General features: G+C 45.5%; 1 protein-coding gene across 1 annotated transcript in view; it reads right to left on the bottom strand.

The window, feature by feature from the left end:
- SIK3 (SIK family kinase 3) overlaps positions 1-12,095 on the bottom strand; it is a 199,731-nt gene that overhangs the window by 56,771 nt on the left and 130,865 nt on the right. The window contains exon 4 of the mRNA XM_049778200.1: positions 5,873-6,034. Within this exon, the coding sequence (XP_049634157.1) occupies positions 5,873-6,034 (162 nt within the window). The remainder of the gene's footprint in view (positions 1-5,872; positions 6,035-12,095) is intronic.

Raw genomic sequence — 12,095 nt, 5'->3', positions numbered from 1 at the left:
GAAGTATCTAAAAACAAAGACCCAAAGTGGCCATCACCATTGTGGTGGAGAATTTTGCCACTTAGCCAAGATTCAAGATAAAGACTGGAAATGACTCAGAGAGCCAAAGATCAACACCTATGAAAGAACACAATGTAAATAGGATTTACACCATTTTATGGGCTGTTAAGAGGGAACATGACACAGATAAGGGACTTGTCTGCCTTCCCCCCAGCCATTCCTGCTCTGTAAACAGCAAGACCCAAGAGCTTTCTTTAGACCTGGACAAAAACAAGAGGGGAGCCCAAGGCTCTCAAAATTACATCGGGGTGAAGGGTGAGTTTCCAAGTTCCCAGGAGTCCCAGTTTCGCTCCTAAAAACAGGTCTTGGGATGACCCCAGCATTTGGCGATTGCTCCAACCCCTGGCTGAACTTCCCAACCAGGAGCTAATGGAGAAGTAAAGCCAAAAACTACTGATTCACAGCCCAACATTTATACACAAGAGAAAATTCTTTCAAGGGGGGGGGAGGGAAAAAAAAAACAGCTTATCTTGGGAGGAAGAGAGTGGGAGATGAAAAAAAAGTAGAATCTAGCAGGATTGGAGGTGCCTATACCCCCTCACCTGAGTGAAGCCACCCCCACCCCCACCCCCCCGGTCTCCAGATACCATGCTCTCCTGCTTCTCCCCCAGCTTGTCCCTACCAATATGTCCCTCAGAGAGCCCCCTGCAGCCCTCACTTAACCTTCCTGCCCTCTCTGACCCTGACTCAACTACAGGAAAACTGTCTCCAGAACAGGATAATAGACAAACACTCTACATGGCAAGGGCACATGGCTGGCATGTGGAAGGATCTGAGTTTAATCCCTGGCACCATGAGTGCCCTCCCCCCACCCAGCAGTGCTGGACGTTGGACCCTACCAAAAGAACAAACAAAAAACCTAAATCGATGCACCAGCATTAGAGTGTAATCTCCCATGAGTGACTTAGGTATATTCCCCCCGGAGCTTTTCAACACTTGAGATCACTGGACTCAGCTATTTTTAAGTGAAGTCGTAAGTCAATTCCTTCTACTCTATTTTAGATAATTCTCTCTTTCCCAACCTTCCTCATAAAGGAAAAAAAAAAGGTGAAACAGCTGTCCAGAGAGATAGTAAAGTTGCTAAGGAGCTTGACTGACGGACAGGCAGATAGCCCTGGCAAGCACCCTCCCCACTATCCTATTATTCTGGCCCCTCGATGCACTGTTCTTCATCCAGATCACTTAGGTTGATGTTGGTATCATGAAAATATGTGTCCCTGAAATATCCTAATCTAGCTTTTCACTAATTTTAGGCACTTCACTCCTAGTCATCTGCATCCCAGTTTGGGAAGTGACACTTTTCTTTCATGAGACTCTTCTTCTATCTCATATCTCCTACCTAAATAATACACTCATCTTCTATTACAGGACAGTAACACCTATATGAAGAGTTTAGGCATGAGAACCCTCAGTCTAAAAACGTTTTAAATAAAATCGAAGACCTCTTTCCCCTCATGTATTCATTCAACTATCGAAGTTCCTTCTTAAGGCCACCGAAAAGCCCAGGGATTGGGATGTTACCATTAAACGTGATCCAACCTACTTCCCCCAAACAGCCAGGCTTGCATCAACTTCAACTCGTTGCATTTTCCCACTCCTTCTTACAAGGAAGAAGACATGACAGATGAAGGTGGGAAACCTCATTCGTGTCCAAGGAAAGAAGTTCAGTCAGTGACAGAGGAGCTGAGAAACAGTAGCAGTAGAAAAGGATTCAGGAGCAGAGACACAGTTAGCTCTTATAACAAGGCCCCACACCAAAGGACCTTGTTTCTCCTCTGCTTTGTAACTACACAAAAGAACTGCAGATTCCAGGTTAGCGAACTTAAAAATCTGGCCAGTGCCCGTGTGTTAACAAGAAGAAAAAGTCAATAGGAGGCTAGTTGCCAGCCTCTCTTCAAATCTGTAATTACACACCAACAGGTAGAGACTCATTGAGTATGTGAGGATTTGTTTCAACCATTAACAACGAAATACATTTTCACATCTTCATAGCCAAATGTGCTTCAGTATTGTCATTAATTTCGGTCATCACAGACCCCTGTTCTTAGAAGTGGCTGATATCACAAAGCACAAAAGTAAAAATCCTTATAAATTTCCCTTAACTAAATAAAAACTGATTCTAAATTTAAAATCAGGGAAGCATAAAAAAATTTTTTTAACTTTTGGTTAGTGACATTAAATAAATAAAAGAGGGCTAGAGAGATAGCACAGCAATAGGGCATTTGCCTTGCATGCGGCCACCCAGGATGGACCTGGGTTCGATTCCCGGCATCCCATATGGTCCCCCAGCCTGCCAGGAGTGAATTTCTTAGCGTAGAGCCAAAAGAAACCCCTGAATGCTGCCAGGTGTGACTCAAAAAAAAAAAAAAAAAAAAAAAGGACTGCTTTTAAAAGGACTGCTTTTAACTCTCTACACTAGTCAATAATCCCAAGAACCTTCCACTGGTATTTATGGTCAGGGAAAGCCATGACCCGCCCCAAGCTTATAAATAAATGTCACCTATGTGGCAGAAGGGATCTTCACAGAGCTGAGAAGGATCCTGAGATGGGAAAACATTCCTGAGTTACCAGAAGGACCAAATGCCATCCCAAGAGTCCTTATGAAAGAGGAGGAGGAGATGCCAGAGCAAAAGGACTGCGGGGAGGGCGCTCGCCTTGCACACAGCACACCAGGTTTGATCCGCAGCACCACAGATAATCCTCTGAGCCCTGCCAGGAGTGGTCCCTGAGTACATGGCCAGGAGTCAGCCCTGAGCACTGAGTCAAATCAATAAGCAAATGAGGAGGTGGAGGAGCCAATTAGGAGGAAGAGACCTGGAAGGGAGAGGTGACCTGGCGTGTCGTGAGGTAAAGAAATGGTGGGTGACGGGCACTCCAGAAGCTGAAGAAGACAAAGCAATGGGTTTTCCAGAGCCTTTCGAAGGACAGGCCCTGTGCAAAACCTGGCTCCAGTCTGAGAATCACTGTGAATCCCTGAGCTCCCTCCAGACACACCATTTGGGTGATTTCAAGTCTCTACATTTGTGGTCACTCATTAGGGCAACAATACAAAATTAATACAACACTTGGCTATGCTTCAGGGACTGAGAGAAAGGAGAGACTAGTGTGATTACCACCATTTGAAGCTACAATAAGGGCTCTTAAGAGAAGACAGAGAGAGACCTAGCGTTTCCACATACTATGGTGTGGGGAATGCTGGCTTGTGGAGCAGTTCAGGGAACAAAAGGGAGATGTGAGGGCACAGCACATGATATTCTGGGAGACAGGAAAGCATCTCCTGCCTGCCCCCCGTGAATGAAGTGTGTGTGTCACTCCAAGAGCTCACACCTGCCTGAAGGTTCTGGACAAGCCCCAGGGACCTCGAGGAGGTGGAAAGTGCTGGGTGAAGAGCCCCAGTGGGGAGCTGAAAGTGAGCTGATATGGGGTGAGACAAAAGCCAGCCCAGGACTAATCAGGCAGCAGAGGAGCCTCTGGTTCATGCTGCTGGAGAGGTGTGCTTTCTATCTGTTTGCTTAAGATATGTGATTTGTGAGGTGGCCAGGGGCTGAGTGTACTTTATTGCTGAAAAGAGGACAGTAGGTCAAATACGTCTGAGAACCTTTTAGCTGCACAAAAGAGAACATTTGGGTGGTATCTTGACCCGGAAAGATGATCTGGATCTCAGCTCCTTTCCAATAAAGGTAGTGGGGAAACTCGGAAATTCTTTTACCTGGCTTTTTTTAAATTATTGTTATTATTTATTATTGTTGTTATATATTACACATTATTAAATTATTTATTATTGTTGCTAATTAAAGAACCATGGGTTACAAAGTTATTGGTGTTTGGATCTTAGGCATACAATATTTCCTGCTTTTGTTGTTGTTGTTTGGGCCACACCCAGTGAAGCTCAAGGGTTACTCCTGGCTCTGCGCTCAGAAACCGCTCCTGGCTTGGGGGACCATATGGAACGTCAGGAATCGAACCCAGGTCTGCCCTGGGTCGGCTGCGAGCAAGGCAAGCGCCCTATCGCTCCGGCCCCTAGGCATACAATATTTCAACACCAATCCCACCATCAGTGTCAGGTCCCTTCACCAAGGCTCCCATACTCTGTCACCATCACCCCCAACTTCCTACCCACCCCCGCTGCCTGCCACCTGGCATGCACATTACAGAGTTTGGTGGTTGCAGCTTAGTTCTCATGCTTTCAGTGTTGCTGAATCTATACTTTGGGTTTACACCTACACACACTCTCACATCACCAGTATAATCAAAACCCTGACCCTGTCCCTCCATTGCTTCCCTTGTTCATCTTCTTCCCTCCCACCTTGGTTTATTTTCTTCTTCGTCCTCCTCCCTAAGCTCTGGGGTCAAGGGTGATCTATGCACCCCCTTACTATATTAAATTTCCTATCCAGTTATTCTACCTACCACAGATAAGTAAGACCATCTATGTCTGCTTGGCTTCTTGTAGCAAATGATGCTCTAGCTATATTCAGTGTCTAAATAAGTCTCCCTTCTCCCTACTCCACCTTCTACCCCTGTCCCCCCCTCCCCCCCCCACACACAGAGAGACCAGTGGGGGCCACAGTTAGGAAAGAGAGCGGGTCTGTCTCCCGAGTGCCCATTTCGAGTGCAGTCGCTTTCTTTCATCAATAGGTGGCGGGCAAGAGCCGAGCATGCACGCAGGTGAAAGCGCATAGGCAAAGGCAGTGCAAGAGTTTTTCGCACCAGGGGAGAGAGGCAGGAGCCGGCCTGCCTGAAGCTGGCACAGGAGGATTCTCCTAAAGGGTCACAGAAAGGAACAACAGAGTCCCATAGCAGGCACTGTCAGTAGGACATAAGTCAGCCTTGTCAAGAACAGCTGAGGGCGCAAAGTTTCAGTGGCTCCCTTCCGCCCCCGTTTCCTCTGTCTCATGCTTGATGATTGCAGTCACTTCTGGGATATATAAAAAAAAATAGTATTCATATCCAGAGACAATAGAGATGAGGGCCAGGAGGTAGCCTGTGACCAAGCTTGTCACAAAGAGCAGGGGGAAAGCAGCTAGGGCAAAGAAGGGAGCACTATGACGATGATAATCAGAAATGATCTCTGGACAAGAACAGTGAAGTGCAGAGAGGAAATAAAGTGATAGGAATGATACTCTTTCAGCAACATTAGCAAAGCACAGTGGAGGGAGCGAGGGTAAAGGGGAGAGAGAGAAGAAAAATATCCCAGAGGCAGGCAGGTGGGATGGGGGCGGGGGGGGGGGGGGGCTGGGACATTGATGGTGGGAAATGTGCACTGGTGAAAGGTAATGGATATTGTATGACTGAGACTCAATCATGAACAATTTTGTAAATGTGAAAAGAAATAATTTAAAAACTAAGTAAAGGGTTTTAGAAGGAAAAAGGAAAAAAAAAAAAAAAAGGGAACCCATCAGGGCCAGAGCAAAAATACAGCCAGGAGGGCACTTGCCTTGCATATAGCCAACCTGGGTGGGATCCTCAGCATCCTGCATGGTCCCCTGAGCACCACCAAGTGTAATTTCTTGATGAGAATTACTCTTGGTGCAATTCTCAGTGCTGAGAGCCAGGAGTAACCCCTGAGCACTGTTGGGTGTGCCCTGCCCCCAAAAAGAAACCAGTCATCAAAAGAATAGAATTTTAAGCACTACCCTTTCCTTTTACATCTCACACTCCATGAAAAATGATGTACATATATTGAAAAACACAGATGTGCTAGTATGTACTTTCTCTCTCTCCCTCTATCCCTTTCCCTCCCTTTTTATTTTTCCCATCTTTCTTTCCTTTGCTCTCCAGACTTAAGGAAAAAGCTCCCTTTTCGCCTCACCTGCTATTTTGATATTGAGATTGGCATCCAGAAGCAAATTTTCAGCCTTGAGATCACGATGAACGATGTTCTGACAGTGACAGAAGTAGACGGCTGTGACGATCTGCTTGAACTTCCGCCGGGCCTCCTTCTCCGCCATCCTGCCGTGAGCCACCAAGTGGTCTAAGACAAAGCATCACAGTCAGTTTCATGGCAGACATGGGCAGCATTCCACATGGGGGCTTCCAGGGGGACCCCACCAGGTGATCGCATTAAGTGAAATAAATAAAAAGGTAGCAATGCAATGTAGTCCTGAGTTAGAGCAGCGAAAATTCAATCATCAAACTGCACACATTTGTCTTAAAACCAGTTCTGTGGGCCATTTTATCACTTACAGATCCTACCCTCAACTCCTTCCTCCTCCTCTCCCTACTACAAAGGTTACATACAACACAACACACACACACACACACACACACACACGAAGTTACTTATCATTATTTATCACCAATATTTCCTGTGCCAAAGGGTGATTCAAAAGTAGAGTCACAATGATCATTCAAAACAGCAATCAGTCACTGCTGGGGGGAGGGATTAATTTGATCTTTTGCTTCTCCAAGTTTTACTGTTTATATCCACACACCAAAAAAAAGGGGGGGACTTATTTTGTGATGGATCTCTGGAAAGTACAATGAGATGACTGCATCTTTACAGAGGAATTGACTGTATATGCTAAAATATCTTGGGGTTTTTTTGTTTTTGTTTTTGTGTCACACCTGGCAGTGCTCAGGAGCTACTCCTAGCTCTACGCTCAGAAATCACCCCCGGGAGACTCGAGGGACCATATGGGATACCAGGGTTCAAACCACCTTCCTTCTGCATGCAAGGCAAATGCCCTACCGCTGTGCTATCTCTCTAGCACCATATGCTAAATATTTTGATTTGGGAGCAGTGAAGACCCACACCCGCTGTGATTATGGACTGTTCCTGGCTCAGTGCACAGAAGTGACCACTGGCTATGCTTGAGGAACTACATGTAATGCAAGGGATTTTAATGAGAGCTGCTGGCTGTGTGCAAGGTCAGATCTTCCCTCCTACCATCTATCTCTATATATTTCCTATGCAGGAGGCCTAGTTTAATACCCGACATCCCAAATTCCCCTGAATAGAGAGCTAAGTATAGACCCCAATCACTACTCAGTATGCCCTCCCCTAATAAAAAAGGAAAGGGCAATGAAAGAACTCATGTGATAAATTCAATAAAAAGATAAGTCATGTACATTTAAAAATGGATCAACTCGTACCAAATACCACAAGTTCTTTAAAGAACTTTAGAAAAAATAAGGACAGATTTTAGTTGAACAAATCACTTACAATTCTTCCATACAGTTTTACACCTAACCACAACATACACATACTGTGACAATCGATGATGCAGCTGTTAGCTATGTAGAGACTCTGTCAGCTCCTCTTAAAATTTCCCGTGGTCTAATCAGAACCCACTGATCTAGCTGGAACCAGAACACAATTGCCACCAGAAGCACTGCACACTGGGAAAGTGAAAAGTTAAGACTGTAGGAGTGAAAGCGCTGCTGTTTAGTAACAGTACTCAGTAGCTTTGAGACCCAGCTCCATCACCCACATGACCAACCAGGTTTCCATCACACAGAAATCATGAAATAGTTACCCCTGTGTTTGACTGTCAAGAGTGAGAGCTGAGGACAAGAAGAAGGGGAAGAAGGAAGGGGTGCTAAACAGCAATCCATCTACAGAGCGCATTTCCCAATAATAATTTTAAAAAATCTTCTCACAAAGAACATAAAATTGGATGGAGGTAGGGTGAAGAGAGTACTATAAGCATGGCACTTGCCTTGTATGAGGCTGAGCCAGGTTTGATCCCCCAAGACGCGCAAGGTGTTCTGAGCCCCCTGAAGTGATCCCCAGAGATCAAGGGAGGATTTTAAGAGCAGTGTCCTATAAGTAGGTCTAAAATGATTATAAGTACTAGCATTATCAATGTGTTCCCCCGCCCCAAACAAAACAAAACAAAACCTTTCGAAGCATTGCCTTCCAAAAAAATCATTAAGACTAAGATGAACAATCCTGTAGGGAAATGGGAAACATGTCTTCAGCTTAGAAGTCTCAAAAACAAGCCGGCAGTCATACAGGACCAGCATGAACCACATGAGCCAGACCAGAGTGTGGTCCTGGCACCTCCCCACCATCTGTCCATGTGGTGATGCACCTGAAAACACACTGCCTGCTTATGTGCCATAAGTTAACTAAAATCTGTATTTTATATTGTGTGCATTAGGACAGTAAAGCCAAACTGAGCCATGGTATTGCACACAAATAAATGGACAGAAGATAAGCAAGTGCACTCAGGGAGACAGGGGATGGTGAAACCTGAGTTCAGAGGGGGCAATGTGTAGGCTTCTGCTGAGATTGGTCACCAGAAGGAAGGGGCAGGCTTTTCTACCAGCTCCCCAAGAACCGGGCGTCCAGCAGGGGAAAACATGAGGTCCAGTCTGAAGAAACTGACCTCTAACAGGACCTGCTCCTTTGACCCCTCTCTCTCTTAACCCGAGGCCTAATTATTCTAATAACATGTTTTAGCGGCTAAACCTTGCCTAATTAAAGAGCTTTGAAGAGACAGCTATTCTTGAGAAACATAAAAAGAAACCCTTATGAAGGTTTACCATCAGAAGCTTATTTGGCCAAGCCAACCATTAATTAAAATGCCCAAGAGACATTTGTCTGGCAGTAAATACTAATTACCAGCACACATCAAAGAACTCCTTAAATACAAGAGAATGATGAATTTTGTGATTTTCAGAATTAGTGAATTTCTTTTATTAGAAAAAAAGTTCTCTATATTGTCTAAGTATTTTGTTTTCTAAAATGATTAGGAAGCTCTCAGAAGTGCTGAGGAGGCCAGGAGAGGGTGGAATACAGTAGCCTCTGCCTTATCTCTAGAATGACGTGCTTGGCTGTCCTTGTCCAATCATTCAGACCACTCATATTCCCACCTCTTGGCCTGATAAATAGAAATAAACTCTGTGACATGCGATGGCCAAAGAAAGGGTACAATACTTGGGAATAAAATGACCCTTTGATTCGGACTTCTCTAGCTGACAAAACTAACTTCCAAAGACATTTTAGAAGACTGTTGTTTTAAGATTCACTCAACATACTACAGGAAAAAAAATCGAAGTTATCTAGTTATTCATAGACCACAAAGTCCTTTAGAATCTTGCTGTGCTTAGAAGTGATTATTATGGGCACAGTGGTAGGCCATCCGACCCAGGACCTACGTTAGTTCGAATCGTGGCATCCCATATGGTCCTCTGTGCCTGCCACAAGCGATTTCTGAGCACAGAGAGTAGCCCAAACGCCGTCGGGTGTTGCCCAAAAACCACACACACAAACACACACACACACACACAAGTGATTATTATATACAAAATTATATACAAAATTATTACTGTTATGTGCTTCTGACTAAAAAGACTGTGACAAGCACCCTGAATCAAAGAGTCTGAACCAATGTTCTTAAATCTTAATACACTTGCAAGCAGGCACCCAGGTCATAACTAAAGGGGTTGGATAGTAGTTTTCCAAGGTCAATCTTCTGGACCCACACTGGGCTAAAGCCATAGAACAGTGGGGAAGGTGCTTGCTTTGCATGTGGCTGATCAGGGTTCAATCTTCAGCACTGCATTATGGTCCCCTGAGCATGCCAGGAGTCAATCTCTCAGTCAGGAATAAGTCCTGAACATAGCTAGGTGTGGCCCACAAACCAATAATGTGGGGCCGGGCGGTGGCGCTAGAGGTAAGGTGCCTGCCTTGCCTGTGCTAGCCTCGGACGGACCGAGGTTCGATCCCCCGACGTCCCATATGGTTCCCCAAGCCAGGAGCGACTTCTTAGCGCATAGCCAGGAGTAACCCCTGAGCATCACCGGGTGTGGCCCAAAAACCAAAAAAAAAAAAAAAAAAAAGAAAGAGAAGAGGGAAGGAAAGGAGCAAACAGGGGAAGAGAGGGATAGAATATAAGATGCAGGGGCTGGAGAAAGGTCAGTGGGCACAATGATGAGGTGTGGAGTCAGTCCTGGTGCCCCCCAAGTACTACCAGGATCACCCCTGTGCACAACCAAGATCACAGATCTGACATGAGGTCACTATTTGAGTGTCTGCTGTCACATTAGGCTCTCAGTCCTTGTAGCATCTCTGCTGCTCCTGGTTCCTTACCTTGAGGGACTGTGCTCTTCCTCGTGCTGAACCATCAGGTCAGAGAAACTTTGTAAGTTCAAGGGGATTAATTAAAAAGTTACAGATAATTCTGGAGACAAAGAAAGCAATAAGACACTCTACTGGAAGGCCTAAAGAAAGAGAAAGAAGGCTCCAGTCACTCAAGAGAAGTGCTTTTGCTTTCTTCTGTGCCAGTTCAGATATCCACACTTGCCTTTCCTGTGAGAGTGCTTCATAGTGAGCCCGCGCTGGGCTGCAGTGGGGTGCCTGAGGCTTGCCAAGTAAAACCCACAGCCAGCGATGGTGAACTTAAAACCAAGTCGCAGCATTTGAATAAATACCAGAGGACTGAAGAAGAAAAAGTAAAACTATGGCACCGAAACACTCGATATTCAAAGTAAGACATATTCTAAGTCTGTCAGATACAAGTGGCTCCACGAACGTTCCAGACGGTTCTACTGCTTCCAGCCATCCCCTCAGTAAGGGGCCAAGTCACAGTCCAACAGAAACGCACTTGCCTTGCACACAGCCCACCTGGGCTCCATCCCCAGCAACCCATATGGTCCTCCAAACTAAACACAAACCCATCCCCTCCGCAAGCTAGGGTTTCCTAAGACTGGGTGAAACACACACCCTAGTCCTCTGGCAGCCTACCTGGCACAGCCACAGCCCCTTAATGTGCTTTGAATCCAGACATGCTTCCACTAGCTGCCTGCTGCATAAACCCGGGGCCTTGAGACCTTCTACACCCTTATCTGTGTGGTGGGGGGCAGGGGACTTAACAGGGTCTTGGTTTTTTTCTGAATTAAAATTCCATTCTAACCATTTCACACCCCACTCTAAAAATTGTGGTGATTCTCAGATAAAGGGAGGAGGCTCTCCTGTTCCAACTCTTAATGGTCACTAGCAAGGCTTTCCACTTCTCTTTCTCACTCTGCAATCGCCATCATCATTTGGTCTGCATTTCTGGAATCTTCTTTATCTTCCTCACAAAACAGTAAGTTCCCAACTAGGGACTGATGATGCATCTCATGAGGAATAAGTGGGGTGAGATGGAGGTAGGTAGGCAAGATGAGTTGAGGTTCATAAATCCTAAAGCTGCAAAAGAAACCAGAACGCTAACCAATGTATGACAGTGGCCCCAAACACACTGCTTGAAATTTTGTCCCAATCTGACTCAAGAAGAAGCATCTTTCTAAAAATAAAAAATTGGGGGCCGAAGAGATAGCATGGAGGTAGGGCACTTGCCTTGCATGCAGAAGGGCAGTGGTTCAAATCCCAGCATCCCATATGGTCCCCCGAGCCTGCCAGGAGCGATTTCTGAGCATAGAGTCAGGAGTAACCCCTGAGCGCTGTCGGTGTGACCCAAAAACAAAAAAAAAAAATTTTTTTTTTGTTTTATTAAATTGCCATGAATTAACAAAGATGGTTGTAACGGAGTTACATGCAGTTTCAGACATGCAACACCAATCCTTCTACCTGTGCCCACTACCCTCTGCTAGTGTCCCAGTTTCCTTCTTGCCTCCAAGCAGAAACATCATTTTTGTTTTGTTTTGTTTTGTTTTGGGTCACACCCAGCCACACTCAGGAGACCATATGGGATGCCAGGATTCGAACAACCGACCTTCTGCATGCAAATCAAATGCTTTACCTCCATGCTATCTCTCCGGCCCCAAAAAGAAACATCTTGTAGCACATTTAGGTGAAACACAGAAGGGGACTCAGCTGCCCCAGTTCATCTCACCACAAGGCCACTAACAGGAGGTAGGAGAGAGTCAGTGTTCCTTGTGTATTTTGTTTGTTTGTTTGTTTTAGGGGGAGGAGGGGATGCACACCTGGCAAAGCTCAGGGATTTCTCCTGGCTCTGCACTCCAGAATCACTCCTGGCAGGCTCAGGGCACCAGTTGGGATGCCAGGGATTGAACCTAAATCAGCTACGTGCAAGGCAAATGCATCCCCGCTGATGCATTTCTTTTTTGTTTTGTTTTGTTTTTGT

The sequence above is a fragment of the Suncus etruscus genome, chromosome 8 (genome assembly GCF_024139225.1).
Source record: "Suncus etruscus isolate mSunEtr1 chromosome 8, mSunEtr1.pri.cur, whole genome shotgun sequence".
Taxonomy (NCBI): domain Eukaryota; kingdom Metazoa; phylum Chordata; class Mammalia; order Eulipotyphla; family Soricidae; genus Suncus; species Suncus etruscus.
The sequence above is the reverse complement of the archived record's forward strand: the minus strand, read 5'-3'. Positions and strand labels throughout refer to the sequence as shown.